Genomic DNA, 20653 nt, shown 5'->3' with positions numbered 1-20653 from the left:
TCCATTTCTCTAGGAGGTGGGTCAAAAAGGATCTTGCTGTGATTTATGTCATAGAGTGTCCTGCCTATGTTTTCCTCTAAGAGTTTTATAGTGTCTGGCCTTATATTTAGGTCTTTAATCCATTTTGAGTTTATTTTTGTGTGTGGTGTTAGGGAGTGTTCTCATTTCATATTTTTTTAAAGTAGAAGCAAATGGAGTCATTACTGACTTGCTCACTTTAATAACCTCTTGTGTCTATTTCTCATTAGAGTTTATAAATTCATGAAGCTATTAATTCATTAAACCTCACTCTAAGAATGCTAGAAAGTTGGTATTTACGTTTTCCTGTTGTAACAGAAAGCACGATTCCAAAGGTTAAGTGATGGGCCTGAGTGTGTGAGAGGCACAATTTAAACCCAGGCTTCCTGCCTCTGAAGCCAGGTTACTGGCCCTGGTCGGCTGAGTGAGTTCAGATGCCTGTCAGGGGTTAACGACCCTGCAGCATGTCAGCAGGTGCATTGCAACTTGGATCCCTCAAGCTGCATCGGGCCAGTAGAGGCAAACACCAGTACCGAAGGGCATCATCCTGGCCAGCACTGGGTGACCATGATCTGTTTCCGTCACATTCCAAGTGTTAGCATTTGCAAGTGATGTTCACTGCACCAAGTCTGGAGTGTGGATGCCAGCCTCCATGGGCAAACTTCAGATGAAAAATACAATCCCTATAGCACAACTGGTAGGCCGGTTTGTTTTCACCATGAAGGGGAAAAAATGGATCATTTTCCAGCCCAAGAAGGCGTAGGTCCTAGTTTGAAGCTACACCCAAGTGGGAAAAAGCAAACATGGGTTTCATAAAATTTCTAACCCACCTTATTAAATCAGATTTCATCTGTTTATTAGTCCCACAACCTCCTGACTCCCTTCGCAGCTCACTGAGGCCTGGTTTTAGCTCGCTTCACACACCCACTGATTTCAGCTGTGTGAAGGAATACCGACACTTCAAAAGTAGAATTCAGCAAATGTTTTTAAAAGATGTTCACAGCTATTGAAGATGATCTGCCTTCTGAACAAGTAAGGCTGCTCTCAAAAGAAGTTCTTTTATGAGTCTGACAAAGTGTGCAATTCCTCCCCTGGTATTAAAGAACTCTCTAGATTTTCAGAAGCCCCTTAGGAAGAAGCCTCCTGGGAAGCATCCTGAGATTATCAACTTGTTGGCGATTGCGCGACCTTCAGCCCTGCTTGCCAATGTGTGTGTTGTTCAGCCACTTTCCTCATCTGTAAAATAAACGGATTGAGTCAATCTCTAAGGTCCTTCCTGCCCTAATGTTATAAAGATGGTTTCTGAAATAACACACATGATCAAAATTAGGCACATTTTTAGCACTTACTACATGCCAGGATAAGTGCTAAAGCACTTTATTGCACTAAGCACTTTATTTACATTACTTCACTTAAACCTTAATAATACCCCTATCCCCAGGCAGAGACTCTTAATACTTACAGCTGAGGAAAGTCAGCATTAGCATGCTTGAGCAGTAGAATCTTCCTCAATCAACTTTTCCTTAGCCAATCCAGCAAATGCACTGACTCCAATTCATTTTGTAAAACTGCACTGCGATGAATGCCTTCAGTACAGTGGATGCTAGCGGCTGGTAGCTTCTAGTAGGCAGGGTCTGCATACAGTTTCCCCCTGCAAAGCTGTGTGCTTACCAAAAGTTACTCATGTTTGTTCCCAACCTTGTTTATGCCAGTTACACTTGGCACTGCAATAATGTAATTTAATAAAAATAGTACATAAACCACTGACATATAATTATATAAAGAAAATACTATTTCAGTAACTCAGTAGGATGCTTTGGAACGATAGGACAAATCATACACACACAAAAACACTGTTGAGTTAAACATAGGAGATAATACAGTAAAAGATTAGGGGACAGAAATCCCCAAAGTCTAGAGAGTTGGTAAATTTACACTGTTTCTCATATGTCTTTAAGTTCTTATTCCATTTTGAAGAGAACGAGATGGGGGGTTTCTTAGATAATGCATCACAAAAGGAGATTTTGCAAGAAAGGCAGCATGGCCCTACAAGTGCAGGAATCACACATGAAAACTAACAAAAGAAGCAAATCTGTCCAATGAATGTGTATTCCTGATTTAAATAAAATGTTTATGGTACGTAAGTCATTGGGGGTGGGACTTCTTTATGGAGGGGTATAATTAATGTAATAAACTACACATATTTGAAGTATACAGTAAGTTTTGACATATATATAAGAAACCATCCTCATAATCAAGATTATGAACACATTTGTCACCCCCCAAATTTCCTCATGCCCCTTTGTAATCATTTTCTCTACACTCCCCCATTAATATTCCTCCGCCCATCCCCAGGCAAAATTGATCTGCCAATACAGGTTCATTTGCCTTTCCTGAAGTTCCACATAAATGGAATCTTGTAGTATAGACTTCCCACACCCATCCCGGCTTCTTCCTCTTCAGTGTAATTATTTTGTGACTCATCCCTGTTGCTTGTATCAATAGTTTGTTCCCTTTTATTGCTGAGTAGTATTCTACAGTACAGGTATCCCATATTTTGTTCATCCATTCTCCTGTTGATAGACATTTGTGCTGTTTCTGTTTGGGGCTATTACAAATAAAGCTGTCAGAAACATTCATAAACAAGTCTTTTTGTGGACATGCTTTCATTTCTCTTGGGTAAATACAGAGAAGTGGAATAGCTGGGACACAAAATAGGTATATGTTTAACTTTTTTTGTTTTTTACATCTTTATTGGAGTATAATTGCTTTACAATGGTGTGTTAGTTTCTGCTTTATAACAAAGTGAATCAGTTATACATATACATATGTTCCCATATCTTTTCCCTCTTGCGTCTCCCTCCCTCCCACCCTCCCTATCCCACCCCTCTAGGTGGTCACAAAACACCGAGCTGATCTCCCTGTGCCATGCGGCTGCTTCCCACTAGCTATCTGTTTTATGTTGGTAGTGTATATATGTCCATGCCACTCTCTCACTTTGTCCCAGCTCACCCTTCCCCCTCCCCATATCCTCAAGTCCGTTCTCCAGTAGGTCTGCGTCTTTATTCCTGTCTTACCTCTAGGTTCTTCATGACATTTTTTTTTCTCTTAAATTCCATATATATGTGTCAGCATACGGTATTTGTCTTTCTGACTTACTTCACTCTGTATGACAGACTCTAGGTCCATCCACCTCATTACAAATAGCTCAATTTTGTTTCTTTTAATGGCTGAGTTATGTTTAACTTTTTAAGAAACTGCCGAACTGTTTTCCATCAGCAGTGTATGTTTCTTACTTTGCTTACATCTTTGCCAGCAATTGGTATTCTTTTCTTTAAGTCATTCCAATGGGTGTGTAGTGGTATTTCATTGTGGTTTTAACTTGCATTTCCCTAATAACTAATGATGGTGAGTACCTAACAATGTGTTTGTCACCTTCATTTTTTTGGCAAAGTGTTCAAATATGTTGCACTTTTTTTTAAAATGGGTCATTTGTTTTGTTACTACACTTTAGGAGTTTTTCATTATTTTCTGGATACAAGTCCTTTTCTTCCAGTCTGTGGCTTGTCTTTTTATTTTCCTAACAATGTCTTTTGAGAAGCTCTTAATTTTAGTAAAATTCAATTTATCCATTTTTTAGATTTTACATTTAGATCTATGATCCACTTTTAATTTTTTTTAATGAGGTATGAGTGTGGATCCAGGTTTGGTTTTCACAAGTGGTTATCAAATTTTCCAGCTCCATTTGTTACATTATCTTCTCTTCATCGAATTCTTTTTACACCTTTGTCAAAAATTAACCCATATATGTAAGTGTGGTTTACTTCTGGACTCTATCCTTCCATTGATCAACTTGTCTATGTCTGTGCCAACTGGAGGAATCTACTCTTTTTAACTTTTTTTTTTAAGGTTTTTTTTGATGTGGACCATCGTTAAAATCTTTATTGAATTTGTTACAATATTGCTTCTGTTTTATGTTTTGGCTTTTTGGCCCCAAGGCACGTGGGATCTTAGCTCCCCAACCAGTGATCGAACCCGCACCCCCTGCACTGGAAGGTGAAGTCTTAACCACTGGATTGCCAGGGAAGTCCGTAACTAACTTTTTTGATTTACTGACCAACTCATGTCTAGGTTTGTCAGGTGGCTTTTACCGTATTCCAATGGTTAAGAAACTTGATACAACAGGAGAGGCAGGAGAAAGGACAAGATAGGAAAGAGAGATGGGTGGGTACAAAAAAGATAAAACAGAGATATCACAACAGGTAAAAGGAAAATGATTAGGAAAAGCAGACACTTTCAAAAAATGGCTTTTTCCCAACTCTGCCATCACCAAAGACCACCCCCACCTAATACAACTCTATCTTGTTTTGAAAGGTTACCTCTGTAAAATAAACAACATTTATTAGGTATTAATTCATTTATGTTCTCATATATTATTCATCAAAGGCATATACTACTGCCAGTGTTTCTGAGCAGTATGAGATAACCAAGGTTGCTACAACTCCTGCCAAAAATAAACTGACCTTTTAGATATTCTGTGCAGCTGTGACAGGCAATGTCCTGATCTCCTTTAAGCTTTCTGAATTATTCACAATAGCCCCCGGGACTACCACCATCTCACTCTCAGCCCAAACTACTTTCTTCTTAGAGCCATGAGGCTCTGGAGCTTCAGACAAACCCTAGTCTAGGGGCTTCCCCTGGCTTTACTTTCTTCATCAACCACTTGCTGTGTCATCAGAGTTTCAGAAAAATATGTGATTCGTTAATGTGATGCAAATAACAAGAAAGTGTAAGGCACTGATTGCCAACCCATGGTTTTGCAATAACTAGGAATATCACTAATTATTAGCTCAAGAGATAACCCCTACACCATGAAAAATTTTAATTGTCTCAGACATGTAACCAGCACTACAAATAAATAGTGACCAGGTTTAGCAACTCAAAAAAGTCTGAAATACCAGAGCTTCAGACAGAAGAGTACTGAAGAGAAACTCAAAGTGAAACACACCAAGGGCAACTGTTTGAAAAGTTTGAAAAGGAAAACTCTGCCCCAATTGGGTTGTCAGATCCGACAGCCTGACAGGGTTGAATCCAGAAACATCTCAAAGTCAGATCCCAAAGTGAACAGAATGATGGATTCTTAGTGTAGATTGTTAAAATGTCACCTTACACTAAGACGCAGTTCTCAAGCAATGACTGATCTTAACAAAAGGGAATAGAAGTCAACAAATGAATGCACAAAAAATGAGGTAAAAGACACAACTATTGATTTCAAATATTATTTCTCCCTTTTAGAAGTTAGAAGTGTTCCATTTGTTTTCTTCTTTCTAAAAACAGGGGTGCTTTCAAATGTGCTCACCCTCACGCAAGGGTCTCAGCAAGGCCCCTCAGAATTAATTCCACCGGGGCTGCTGAAGCAAGGGCTACTGTACCTTTTACATCCAGTGCCTTGTAAAAACAAACCCAAAGTTCTCAACCAAAAACAAAGTACCTGGGCTTCCCTGGTGGCGCAGTGGTTTAGAGTCCGCCTGCCGATGCAGGCGACACGGGTTCATGCCCCGGTCCGGGAAGATCCCACATGCCGCGGAGTGGCTGGGCCCGTAAGCCATGGCCACTGAGCCTGCGCGTCCGGAGCCTGTGCTCGGCAACGGGAGAGGCCGCAACAGTGAGAGGCCCGCGTACCGCAAAAAAAAAAAAAAAAAAATACCCTCCCGCTGATGTCATTTTGAGGACTAGGAGAAGGAATCCAGACTTAATTCCCAGTCAGCCGTGAACTACACGGACTTATTTATATAGATTTAAGTTCTCTGGGCCTCAGTTTAACTCTACAATGAGTACAATAGTCAATACGATTTAAACACACAAATGAATGTAACAAAACAGAGAACCAACTAGTGGTTACCATCGGGGAGAGGGAGGGGGGAGGGGCAAGATGGGGGAAGGGATTAAGAGGTACAAACTACTATGTATAAAATATATAAACTACAAGGATATATGGTATAGCACAGGGAATACTGCCAATATTTTACAATAATTTTAAATGGCGTATAATCTATAAAAATATAGAATCACTGTTGCACACCTGAAACTAATATAATGCTATAAATCAACTATACTTCAATTAAAAAAAATACACACACACACACACACACACACTATGTGAATACGACAAAAAACACAGTCCCTGCTTTAAATTCTGGTATCTCTAACTCTATGGCTTTATGGCTATGAGTTTTCTATAATACTTTGAGGCTTGTGAGAAATGCAATTAGTTCCAAACTTGACTTTCAGATATGATCTAAACTTTCAAACAAGTGTATCAGAACCACTTGGCATGGTGTCCATCACCAGGAAACAGTGCTATAAGGGCAGATTCCATTTGGACACTGACAAATGTAATCAATGTTTTTACTGAACACCATGAGACAAAGTACTTTGCTTATTTTTACAATGTTTTTGCTGTCCCTGAGGCTTAGCAATACCAAATCGAGCTTATATAAAGTGATTATCACAGTGCTAAAGGCTGCCATTAGAAGAAAAGTATTCTTTAAAAATACATTATTTCTAGTACATCTATACAACACTTTACTATCTTCAAAGATATTTCACATTCAGTAGATAACATTTATCCTGTGTATAGAGAGCTGAAAGAACATGAAAAGAACAAAAGCTCAAGAAAAGCTTTTTTTCTTCCAAAATTTAACTCTTTACTAGAGAAACAGCCTATATAATTAGCAATCTAATTGCTGCTAAATTGAAGTCAAAACAATATAAGCAAGGTTTAAAGAAATGGAAACCACTAAGAACAAATAAGATTTTCTTCCATTAAACTTAATTCTTAATAATCACTGCTTAACTTTGGTTTTTTTCTATAATAGTAAGAACTGTATTTTCTTTTCAATTGCAAAGGAATTTTGTTGATATAAATTACACTATCACAAGTGTAATATCCCAAGTCGTTAAGGCTTTAAATGAAATAAAATTTACGCCTCAGATGTCTGTAGTAAATAATGGTAAGACAGGCTGGGAATCCACTGGAGACTCTTTCTTCAACCATGTTTCCTGTGTTCTTATGACTTTGTGGATTTCAATCCATTGGCTGAGTATAATACCTGAAATGAAGGGGATGAGGAAATTTGAAAGATAAGCTAAACTAGATCACAGTGCAAGTCAGCAAGAAGTTTAACAGCAACTCAGTTCTCATTTTCTTATAATGAAGAAGGATATAATCCAGTCTTTTTATTATGAAAACTGTTACAGGCCTAGAAGCAACAACAACAAAGTGTACTTAGTCAATAGGATTCCCTATAACCAGAACAATAATTGTGGATTATCCACATGGAACCACCTTTGTTATACAGAATGCTTATTTTGTTGCAAAGGGAATTTACACGTGGTACATCACTTTCAAACAGCATAAAAAGTTCGTAGTTTTTATTAGCTGCAGTAGTGACTTTGAAGTGGCTACCTGAATAGTGGTCAAACCCTCAGAATGTCTTCTCTACTACCTTTTCTTATCAAACAATCCCAAGTTCAAAAACCTGGAATCCCAACAAAAAATAAAGTGACACACTAAAGAGAGAATACAATGTTAGTTTCTGAAATTTTATTATTTTTAATACATACATTTCACAAACAGAAACCTTCTAACACCACACAATTCCATAACCAAATGTTTCAATTTTATCAACATTCTTTAACTATTTACACTGTCTTCCCTCAACAAAAGTGCAATCCAAGACATTTGACAAGAAATCTTCACTGATAAGAATACATTTTTGAGCTGGTGTTAATGATGCCCATTCATTATATTTTCTTGCAATTACCTGGAATAATAATAAAGTCAACAGGACACAGAGATGAGCTGGGTTAGGCAGCATCCTTTTATAGGAAACAAAACACTGAACAAGAGCACTTTCTCCTCACCTCCTCCCCAACCTCCAACTAAAATTACCCAACAGCTGCTACCATGAGACTAAAGAGAACAGCAACCTGGAGTTACTGACCTGGGCACAGGAGGAGAGACTGCATGTTAAGCATTGATCTTACAGGACAAAACAAAAGATTTCAGCAAGTCAGTTTGGGTGATCTAATAAGTTACGTTATCAGTTTAATCTGTTAGTTTTAGGACTTAAACACCTAATAATATTTTCCTGATGAGTTAATTTCCCCCCAGACAGATACGAAAATACTTTTTACTCAGAAAATGAATGAGCTTCTTCTACAAAAACTGGGAATTAAAGACTGTTTGGGGAAAGCTCTTTCTTAATTACAATGGGATAATTCACCCCACTCCCGAACTTCACAGCAAATGTCTATCTTTTAAGGTGTAAACCCAGTATATCAACTGCTTCAAGCGCAACCAGAAGAGAGTGAAGAACTGAGCTGGCCTGAGAAGAAGAAGATGAGATGCTCAGAAACAGTCTTCCCATTAAACTAAAGCAGGTGATTTTATTTGTTCAAGGTATAACTCTTAAAACTAAAACAAGTTAAAGCAGATAAAAATCACTTATTAGTCACTCATGAGCAGGTTCATGTTACTGAACACTGTATCAGACAAACAGAAAGTGGATCTCTTGGGTGACTAATACCCTTTAATATCCAAACCACAACAAAAAGAATCATCTTTTCTGATATATTCCAATTCCTATCAAGGTACTCAGAGCAAAGTACTTTGAGAAAGTGTGGAGAACATATTAAGGTCAGCAGTTTCCAAAATGAAATTTAGTCTTCACATGGCTGCATACTCAATTACATTTTATTCTCAAATCAGCCAAATTTTCCATTTTAGACAAGAACGCAATGCCTTAAAGGCAAAAGATACTCTTGGATATGATACCTGTGCCTCTCCTTTTATATCAATTCAGCAACCATAGAATCCTAACTTAATCATCAAAATAAAGGCCCAAAGCAAATTTTACTCACTTACAGTGAAACTTCCTCATACTTATTTCTCAGAGTAGACAACAATATGAGGAGAAAATAGTGAACGCATCAGACGCTACACTTGCAGAAGCTATAGGCTGAGGAGCTTGATGAACGTGATCTACACGTAAACTTGAAGCTTCAGAACAACAATACAAGCAGGTTTCTCTTTAGAAATTGAGGTGGGTTAAAGAACAAATATTTTACTATTCATTTTAAATTCAGAAATAAAATCCAATGGTACTCTGAAGACAAGAGAAACTCACCAAGTTTTATAACTGGGTACGTGAGAGAATCAATAGCGAAACAGCTAGTTCAGTTACAGCTTTGTGTATTAAACATAAATTTGCAAGGGATGTGTCCTATAGACCTCTTTTCCTTGCATCAAATACTGTGAAAGCAATGACAATTTGCTGCTTCTTACAGACATTCAGCATTTCCTCTCACTGTGATACTCTTCAGATCATCAAACATCAAACTGGATGTTGTCAGCCGAATTACAATCATGCAAACCGAAAGATAAAGAATATTAGTCAATCTCTCACAGTCAGCTGTGTTCTTTCTAACAAAACATCAAATATTCCATGTAGCAGAACTGAAACTCACTTGCAATGATGCCTGAACACTTCTGAGAGGAAAAACAACTGTTTTTCTGAGGAAAAAAAAATGGTATAAACGAAATAATAGAAAATATTCACATAACCCCAAATTTAGCTGCCCATAAAAGGATCATATTTTCAACATTCTTTTAGCATATATGTGTATTATAGTTGAAATTATCAAATTCATTTTTGAGAACTCATATTCCAATCCCAGTTCTCTAAAGGTATGGGGTGTCAGTCTACTTAAATCAGAAAGCTCTAATAAACAGAAGGCTGGGACTTTGGAAAGCTCAATGCTCTGACCAATCAAGTTCTGTAAAGTATCATCTTCTTCACCAATGGTAAGGTATCATGGAGATCTTCAGAATAATCTATTTTCAAACATATTGTTGTGCATTATAATCAGTGATATCCCAAAATGAAACACTTTAAAAAGAAATACTAAAATTATTCTTTTCCTCAAAGGTTCACAAATAATTTTTTCCTTTCCTTCGTAGGGCAAAATCTTTGATTTGGGAAACGCAGCGTTAACGGGGTAAAATGCAGCCATAAGCAATTTGGGGGGAAGGCAAGTACGGCAATTGGTTCTGAAACTCACCAGTCCGGGTCTGTGGCTGTGAGATTTACCTGTGAGAAGGATCTGACGTCAAATGGCACTTCGACAGTGCAAGCTGTATAAATCAGTACCGCTCAAATCATGTTATTCTTGGATTCTCCTTAAGAGCTTGTTTGACCAACTTCAAAGACACAGTTCAGATGACAGCGTTCTGCCTGTTTGCCCTCTTGAGTCAGTCTGCATCATTTCCAAATTCATTTAGCATATTCTCTTTGTTATAGGTCAGCTTACCTAAAAATATATACTTTCATATGCCTTATAATTTGGATATTATTTTCAGTATGAAAACTGGCTGCTAAACTACAACAGGGATAGAATCAGGGCTCATGTCCACCTTCCAATGATCTGTCAGTGAGGGGAAACTGCAGGCCAGCATGCACTGCGGAACACCAAACCAAGGTGGACAAACACACCATCAGCTCTCCAGGCACAGATTACATTCACTTGTCACATGTTTTTCCCAAGGCCCAGAGAAGATCTAAAAGTGGGTCTTTAGACAGTTAACATTTTAGTAAGAGTTTCTTCCCAACTCCTACCGTGCTCTCAGTTTACGACCACATAATCCCTTTCCTAGATTCACCCCATCTTCCCCACCACCCTAAAAGCTGCCCGAGAGACTCTTAGTGATAGTTAACCGCTCCCCCAAGCTCACAGGAGTACCGGCTGGGCTCTGGTCATGACCACAGACTAACACTCGGGAGTCAAGAGAAGGCAAGGGGCAGCCCCCCTTTTAGTGGCACACATACACAAAGGAACTCTCCTTTCAATTAGAAAAGAAATGAATGTCACGGAAGGCTTCCCTAGAAAAGATATGTAATAAAGTAATAATATCAATAAAATAGCTATTACTAAAGCAAAGCTTTCATCAATAAGCTTCGAGAACTTTGAAGGAGGAAAATGGCTTCACGAAATGGTAGTCCAGGTTGCCACAGTGTGGACACTGCTGGACATTGCTGTACTCGGAGAAGTACTGCATCCCAATCCGCACGTCGATCACTGGCTTCCCGCAGTGCTTACAGTTCAGGCGGGCCTGGGGGGGGGAACACAAGATGCCGTGAGCCACAGTACCCCTCTACCTCCCAGCGCTGCCAACGTCAAACCAACGAAAACGTGAGACTGCTCTACCTGGGAAACTGATAAAGAGTTTAGTAAAGCATCCCTTTTATTACCCAAAACAGGGTACGCAGAGCATCAGATAAGCATGAGATATAGCCTGACAGATTAATGACTCTTCTCTCCCGATGTGCAGCACTGCTAGTAATTACTACTACTGGTGGGAAGAAAATTCTCAACTTGTACTACCTAAACTTCTCCGGTAAAGTTCCCCTAACAATTGGAAATCTCTACCCCCTGGATTTTAAAAAGTGACTGAAACCAACTTCCCTCATCCAAATCTGCATGAAATTTCTTTGAAGACTTTTTTTGTTTATTTTAAAAATCCATATACATTTTTCATTCTACTGGTTACTACATTTCTGCTTTCTTTGGGGTAAAAATAAAATTTCCCTAAAATACTCTAGTAAAATTGAGGATCCAGGAATAAGGGCCACCTTTACCCTGAGGCTTCTGGAACCTGCGAGCACACCGTACCTTTATTCATGCCCCAGCCTCCCTCTAACAGCACAAGACCCAAGCTTTCAGCAATAGGTCCAAGGACTTCAGTGAATAACCAGAAATTATAACAGACTCTCAATTCAGACTCATTCTAAAAAGGTAAGAGAGAAGTATCATCTCATTTTGTCCTCAAAACGCTCCTGTAGGTAGGTAGTAGTACATGAATTTTAGATGATGGAACTAAGGCACATGGTGATAAAGCAGAAAGGCTGAGATCTGAACCACAGTAGCTTACTCCAGAGCCTGCCCTCTTAGCCATTACACGGACTACCTTTCTGTAACCTGAGAAAAACGCCCTTTTAACTGACTAATCTCTCTGAACAATATTAAAAGTGAGATTCTAAGCAAACCGCTCTCTTTAACCTATTACTCCTTTCTAATGATGAATCCCTGCTTACTTTGGTCTCGAAGTCTTATCGGAAGACACTCCTTGATGCCTTAATAGTGTCTAACACTTGCACCTTCTCAGTGAACATAGTTAATTGATATGTTTTTAAGCCAAAAGTAATCAAACCTGTTTTCCATTTCAGGAAGGGGCCAAAAAGGAAGTGTTTGGGCTTAAATTGTTTTAAGGAAGAAATATATAGTGAGGAACAGCAGGCTGGGTGTGGCAGGATGCCATTCTGCTTTTCTCCCTGAAGATGAGGAAATAACCCCAGTGCCTTTCAGTGGTGGAGTAGAAAGAGCACCAGACTGGGAGTGACAGAGGCTGTGGTCACGGCTGTGACACGTGTGGGTAGACCTGGGAAAAACATTCTAATTGTTTAGGCCTCCACTGTACGTGGAAAATACGAGTCTTTTCCAGTGCTAACACTCTATGAGTTACAGGCCCACACATCCTTGCACTTCCTTACTTCTTTAAAAGATAACCCTGTCTGGTGTGTGTGGGAGAGGCATCCCTTCCTTTTGTTCCTCTCATTTCAAGAGCTGGCATCGAGGAACAGTGGGTATTATAAAATGCTACAGTGAATAACTAAAAGACGGTGATATCTCACTTCCAAGGCTAAGTTTTAAATGGAAATGTGGTCCATGTATGAGAATAGCGTAAAGGAGTCAATCCTATCTGGAATCAAACGACAGGCTACAGATGGCCATTCAGGTCTCTCACGACCATATTTCTCTTCTAAGATCACTAGTACAGACACAGCATAGCTGAAATACCAACTGTGCCAACCTTTTAATTCAACCAACACAGCTTATCTTCTGAATAAACTAATAATGGTAAGGATATTCTCTTTATAAAAGTCAAACCATAATGCTAAAGATATAAAACTGTGTAATAAAACTAATGAAATGTTTATCAGGTATTTATATTAAAGACTTAGCCACTTAAGAGGGAAGGAAAATACCTCTCCAATCCATGAATATCAAAGAATTATATAACAAGTGTTTTCTTTTCCAAAGCACTTGGAAATAAATCAAGATACTTCCAAGGATTTTGTTTTGTCTCCTGTGTTTCTATGGACTTATGTAAGGCATTTTCCAATGTTAATACTTCCCTCTTTTCCTCATGACAGCTAAAGTTCAGATGCTTTCTTAGCATCAGAAGATGCCCCCCCTTAGCAGAGCTTTAAGGACTACAAATCTTTCAAGTCAACCTCAAACACCTGACAGGGCAGGCAGTTCCTGGATAACTGCACTGTCCCACAGAAAGGAAACAAAAAGAAAATCCTGTCTATTAAAGAAAGTGAAACTTTCTTCTTTCCTTTTAAATGACAACTTTTTCTTACTAGAAACTATGTTAATCATATAAAACATTAAAAAATATAAGTAAGCAAAAAGAAAACTAAAGGAACCACTCAGCACCCCACAACCCAGAGACAACCTCTGGTAATAGGCTAGCGGGTTCCTTTTCATGTTCACTTTTTACAAATGGAAGCATGTTATTCTGCCATTTAAAGGCGGCTTTTTTTGACTTAAAATACTGAAGATATTTCCCACATAATTACAAGATCCCTTTTAATAACTGCCTAGTATTCCAGTAACAGCAGCACCGTGCTGCAGTAAATCAACCGTCACTGCTGGACTCTGGGGAGTCGCACGGCTGCTCACTCCTGAAGCATGTTCTCCACACCCTCCCACCTCCTCCAACATAACCGCAGTGCTGCCTCTAACTCCTCTGCATTCATCTGGGGACAGAAGCCTGAGAGCACCCACTACTCGCTCTGAGGGGTAAATACCAACCTGACAACATGGAGAGGCGGCCAGGATGTCATAGGTGTACATGGTGCCCAGCTGGTGCCAGCTGCCATCCCACCGCGACTTACACTTGATGCAGATGATCTTGTGAACCCCTTCCAGGCAGTCCACGCACACTGCGTACAGATGCATGAGCCTCCCTGTACACAGAAGACACGATGCTGAGAGTGGCTGGCCAAGAAATCACCTTTTGTCACCAAAGGGGATTAAAACAATGGCTCATCTAACAGTTATAAGCAAAACTTTATCATTTGAATAAATATATAAAACAAAATAGATGATATTTATCATATATTCCCAAGTTGTCCTTTTACAATAATGATGGATTACTAACTATTGTCAATGGGACACATACTTTAAGTTCAATCTTATTAAATACCTGCTTCAATTCATTTTTCTGAAAAGTGCTGCCAGGTTTATAATACAGACGTCCAAACTCAAAATGACCAAGCCACAGATGCTCAAAAGCAGCTGTGATCATGCAGGACTTTCTGCTCAGAGATCTACTGTGGATTATGGAGGCTGAACCAGCAATGTTGGTCTGTGTTCATGGGCTCTCATCCATCAACAAGTCCCATCATGAAAAAGTCCAAAGTCTGTCTTGGTATTGGTAGCCCAGAATTACACCATAGTCAGAATTAACATGTTAACTGTTCTTGTCTCCAAAATTGCTCATCCATCACCACATCCAATTTAGGAACCAGAATTATATCTTACTTGTGTGTGTTTTGTTTTTCTTTTCAAAGGAGTTCAATGTCTTGTTATTTACTGGGCTCCTGAAAGTCATAAGCCCATTCCTCCACTATTTATCAATATCTAACGCTTGTAAAGGAAAGATGTCACGCTAGTTTATATGGAAGGGTTCAGGTTCAAATCGGGGAAAAGCTGGAATGTCCAGCATCTGTCTGGGCAATGTGTAACAACAATAACACTGCTCTCTATGTGGGGATCGGGGTCCCACTGTGATAAAAAACTACCAGCGGCAGAATACATACTCCTAAGTGACTTCTTATTCAGAGTGTGCTGCTCGTTGCCACCAGCCAGACCATGCTCTTCATATTTTCAGTGGTTAAGGACCAGCCTGCTCCTTACACATTAGAAAGGGGTATACAGTACTCACAGGGAAATCTTTCATTTCATTCATTTACGAGACTCTCTCTCCCTCTCCCTGAGGGCAGGAACTATGCCCTCCTTGAAGGCTCAGTGTCTTGCACAATATCTGGAACGCGGAAAGCACTCCGTAATTGTACATTACATGAATGGATGAGATATATTAACAGCCTAAGACGTTAAAACCTTGGAGGTCTCTATGCCAAAACATGGGAAGGGTGACAAGAGCTTCTTACAATACTGCCCACCTCTGTTGTAGGGCACTGAAACTAAAACAATCTCACACTCAGAGTGGCCTGGGGCATTTCAGGATGTCATTTCAATATCTAGCAGCCACTGGAAAAGGCTTCATTTCCAATCTCCGTCCTAGACGGAGTTCTCAAACACTGCAGATCTCAAACATTCAAAGACATCAAGGTGGCTGCTAAGAAGGGTGGGGACAGGGACAGACGGAGAAGTCACATGTTGGTAGCAATGACCATGATGATGAAGTTGACAGGGAACTTTCACTGAGTGCTTACCAAGGATCTGACACTGTGCTAGGAGGCTACGTGAATCCTTTCATTTAACCCTCACAACCAACCCTCTAAAGTAGGCGTTACTGTTATTCCCACTTCAGATAGGAGGAACTGAAGCTTAGAGAGCTGGAATAGCTTGCCCGAGCTCAAAAAGATAATAAATAGCAAAGTCCAGACTTGTCTGACTCAACCTCCAGGCTACATCACGGGAATTCCTGGCTGGAAATTTGTTTCAGTTACTGTTATATATTGTCCTAAATACTGAGAATTTAAAATTTCTAAATTCTAGGGTTGTGAGTTCAAACAAAAAGCAGATTTCTGAGAGAATAATTACCTATGGTTCTAAGTGGTAAAGAACTATTGTACCAAAAGAAATTCCTAACTCGATCAACCTTAATAAATCATTAAAACCAAACAAGAACATCTTCTTCTGGAAAAATGAGGGAAGAGAGGCTGGAGCTGGAGGCTGGGGAGGGCACTGAGGGGGAAAGGGCCGAGAGCAAGGGAATGACGATCCACACGGCCCACCACTGGAAATTACACATTATTTCAGCAGCGTGTAATCAACTGCAGCCTGGAATCCTGTGGCCTGGAATGTGCCTTCCTACTGGAACTGAAAATGCTTTAAGGAATACATGGTTGAAACTCTGTGATGGAAGAAGTTATTGACACTGGCTTGTTATAAAAGAAGATGGCATGGACTTCGAGATGTGGCAATAAAAACACGGACATATGCCAAGGCCCCACTTACGGCATTGACTTGTCTGGTGCTGATAAAACAACCAGATCCTCAGATTTTATCGTCAACAGTTAAACTTCTCAAGACTTCTGTAGTGCACACCTAACGCATCCATTATCTATTTGGATAATGTGTGTATGTACTTAGGTGTGTACACACACACACACACACACACAGAATTTTTAGGCCTGTCCAATTTTTACCTTTCTCCATCCACTCTGATGGGTACCCTTAAGATCTGGTCCTGGGCTCTGTCATATACTCCTCCTTTTCTTTCTCTTTTCTCCCCATTCAAGGCCTCTTCCACTCTTTTACCCACTAATTTTATAAAATAAGCTTCAGTGTTCATCCTAAATATTTATTTCTAATAGCGCTTGTGAAAGACACCTCCACTCAAAAGTTCCAACATCTCTTCAAACCCAATACACACAAGTACCCCATCTTCCTTCTTCTAAGATCAGGTCCCTTCCCCAACTTTCTCTTCTCCTGTTCGTGACAATACTGTTTACCTGGTCTAGAGCCAAAGCGAGCCAACAAGGACGCATCTTTATCCCGTAGAGTAAAGCTGTCTCCAAAGCTGTGATCTTCCCTTTAATATAATCTCTTACAGCTGTTCCCACCTTTCAATTCCCACCATCACCACCCAGCTGTCTCTCTTCTCCTTGCATCTAGAATACAGATTTCAGTTTCAACTGTGTAGCTTCCACCCCTTTAAAACAACTTTTCCCCCAAGCAACCATTGGCTTTAAAAAAAAAAAATTGTTAAACCCTTCAATTCATCAATATGGCAAAGCTCTTTGTTATGGCTTGAAAGGACCCACAATCTGCTCTCCACCTACCTTACTCATTTCCTACTCTAGAACCTCTGCTCCAACCAGATGGTGCTCTTCGGTTCTCTCACTGTCTCCTGACCTTTTTATGAACAACTATTCCTTTGCTTACATTACTCCTTATCAACAAACCCCCAGTGTAGTTAGACCGTGTACTTATCAAAGTCCAGTGCCCCTCTTGACATCTGCCTTCACATTACCTCCTTTGACTACCCAGGCCAAAGTGTCCCCTTCCTCTTTGGAAACGATAGGTTGCTTCACGTACATAATATCCAGGCGATACCAGTTCCAAAGGTGGTACTAGTGCCTTAGGCCTGGTAAAGTTAGTTACACTTTCGCAAATGCATCTTATATCCTAAGATTATAGACTGATGAGTGGCAAGGACTGATAGTACCCAGTACAAGTATGCAATTCATAAGTTTGATTGATTGGTGAACAGATTAAATGAAAAGGATTTGTCCATCATGAATAGAAAAAGGACAACTCTCCTCTCATGTACCCTGTACCCTTGTACCCTCATTCATCTTCATAAAGAATATTTCCAATCATAAAATGGTGAAGTGAAGATGTTTCCATCTACTTCCCTCTAAAATTATCCCCACGTAGTATAAAGTACAAGTAACAAAATACAAATTCCATCTTCCATGAAACTATGAGGTACTTGCAAACCTGAATATGAGATCAGAAATTAGATGGAGAAGTAATAAATGGTTTAGCTCTGAAACTGGAAAACAAGCACAGGGGAGGTTGAGATGAGGTGCTGAAAGAGAAAGCGTGGGGTATAACAAATTACTAAATAACCACACATTCTATACAACTTTTTTCATCAAGAAGCAGAGTCTGTTGAATCATCCCCTGAATCTGGGATAGCCTTACAACTTTATTTTTGAAGAACAGAATGTGATGGAAGTGATGTTACTCAGTCCCAAGCTTAAGCCTCAAGAGAGAGAGGCCAGCAGCTCCATTCTCACCATCTTTAATGCTATCCTGAGAACACCATGTGAAAAAGCCCAGGCTAGTCTACCGGCAGATGAAAGGATATATAAACAGGGATAAGCCATTCTAGCGGAGGCTCCCAAGGCCAACCAGACTGTCAACTGCTAGACATGTGTGAGAGGCCATCCTAACCAACCAACTCATAGAATTGTGAGAAATTATAAATCATCACTGTTTTACACCACTAAGTTTTAGAGTGGCTTGCCCTATAACAAAGGCTAAAAGACACAGGACAGTAGGCAAAACTCTAGAAAATGAATGAGACCACCCCTCGCAAATTCAGCTCCCTTCCCCTGCTGAGAAAGATGAAACAGAAACAGCATGCATGAAACAAGAGCAGGATGCTATTAAAAAGAACTTTTGGAAATTACAAATATAATAGATAACAGAAAATCTTAAACTCAGTAAAAATACTGGAATATAAAATCAGAGAAATCTTCCAGAAAGCAGAATAAAGATAAAGAGATGAACAGGGCCAAAAATATACATAATAAAGGATCTCCCCCCTCCTCAAAAAAAAAAAAAAAAAAAGGATCAATCTAAGAGGTCCAACATCTGATTAACTGTTCTACAGAGAAGAAAGAAAGAAAGGAGGGAAGGAAGGAAAGAAGGGAGGGAGGGAGGGAAGGAAGGAAGGAAGGAAGGAAAGAAGAAAGAAAGAAAGAAAGAAAGAAAAAATGAAAATGGGAGGAAATCATCAAAGAAATAAATCAAAAGAAAATTTCCCCAAATTGAAGACTATAAGTTTACAAAATCAAAAAGCCAAGAAAGCATCCTGCCCAACAAATGGAAAAAAAGACATCATGGTGAAACTTCAGAATACTAGAGAAAATCTAAAAACCTTTGGAGGATGGGAAGGAGAAAAAAAGGGCCAGGAATAAGAATAATATTAGATTTCTCAGTAGCAACACTGGAAGACAGGAGACAGTGAAGTAATGCCTTCAAAATTCCAAAGGGAAAATAATTATAACTTGGAAGACTATGGGAAAATATTCCAAAGGGAAAATAATTATAACTTGGAAGTGTGAAGATAGAATCAAGATACTACCAGACTTTCAAAAACTCAAAACATCTATTCCCATGCTTCCTTTCTCAGAAAGCTCCTAGGGGATGCTTCTTAACAAACTGAGGAAATTTACCAAGAAAAAAGAGAGTATGGGATCTAGGCAACAGAAGATAAAAAATAGGAAAGAGATGAAAGAATTCCTAGAAGGACAGCTATGTAGTACAGCAGGCATTAAGTGCAGCAGGACAGACAGGAGCAGGAAGATGAAAGGCTCCATGAAAGAAATTTCTAGAAAATAATTCATAAAAATGTTTGACAGGTATGTGGACATGTTTTTGAAAGGTGGTTTGTAGAGCTGCTGGAGAGTTAGAAGCACCAGCCAAAGCTTCAAAAAAAAGGCTAAGCAAATGAAAATGTGAAGCAATTATTAACTTTGATAAAAACAAAAGGAGTCCCAGAACATACAGTTCTCTAAATAGGAAATACATCTATACTTCTTGGCTCAGCACTAAATATTTATATACTCATAGTAACAAAATCATTAAGGATTTAACTAAGAATTGTGATGGATTATCCTGAGAGAAAGGGGAAGATGCAAGAAAGCATGAACCATCATCCACCTTAAAAGTAAATCTAGAGGTAATATGTAAAATCGGAGAATGAAGATAGCAGCTTTAAAATTATGATGGTAAAAACCTGAAGAATCAGTTAAGATTTGAAAGTGTCTCACTCTGAGAAGTGAGACAGCAGGGGTGGGTGGGAAGAAGATAGGTGGGGATATATCATTTTTACTATAGGCTTTTTAAAGCACACTTTTAAAGTTATAAACGGGTTATATGTCATGGATCCCATATTTATATAAATTCAGTAGTTTTACATGAATTGACAGATTTCTCTGTCAACTGACCCACCCCATTATTCATTTTCTGGCTGAAATGTCCCAGTCTTTGTACGTCATCCACAGCGCTAATAGTAAGAAGCTCCCCACGCCTCTCCACCAGGGTAATATCTGAGCTTTCATTTTCCTTTTGCTGCTATCAAGAAAGTCTCACCTTTCATACATTTCAAGATTAATTCAACTAATCTAAAAACACATTGACCCTTCCCTCGCTGTGTTATGTTTACAAGGATCAGAGAGAATACACAGCTTGCTGGGCACAGTAACATAGGTTTCAAAGGCACCTACTTTATAGCAAGTGAAACATTTTTATGCAACTCCTTCTCTAAAGTTCCTCCCAATTATGAAAAACTATACACCTGAATCCTCTCTTCAAATTACAGCAAGACAGAAACATAAAATTACCCACCAGGACCACTGTACTTGGTATAGTGTGACATCAGAGGAAAGGACACCACCTCACTGGGCAGAGCTGAAACATTCAAAAGTTAGCTAGCTCCTGACTAGAACAAAAACACGTCATCAGTTAAAATTAAGCCCCAACAGAGCCATCCCTTCTTGTTGGCTTTTCACTTCTCACA

The 20653-nt window shown here is 39.3% G+C and overlaps 1 protein-coding gene across 2 annotated transcripts in view; it reads right to left on the bottom strand.

Annotated features, from left to right (window-relative positions):
• Positions 1 to 9047: 9047 nt before the first annotated feature.
• Positions 9048 to 20653, bottom strand: part of HECA (hdc homolog, cell cycle regulator) — a 41637-nt gene continuing 30031 nt past the window's right edge. For both annotated transcript variants that reach the window (XM_060283689.1, XM_060283690.1), the window contains exons 3-4: positions 13960 to 14114; positions 9048 to 11191 (exon numbers count right to left, since the gene is read on the bottom strand). In XM_060283689.1, the coding sequence (XP_060139672.1) occupies positions 11027 to 11191; positions 13960 to 14114 (320 nt within the window). In that variant the 3' untranslated portion in view covers positions 9048 to 11026. The remainder of the gene's footprint in view (positions 11192 to 13959; positions 14115 to 20653) is intronic.

The sequence above is a fragment of the Globicephala melas genome, chromosome 14 (genome assembly GCF_963455315.2).
Source record: "Globicephala melas chromosome 14, mGloMel1.2, whole genome shotgun sequence".
NCBI lineage: Eukaryota > Metazoa > Chordata > Mammalia > Artiodactyla > Delphinidae > Globicephala > Globicephala melas.
This window is presented reverse-complemented; position numbering and strand designations above follow the sequence as displayed.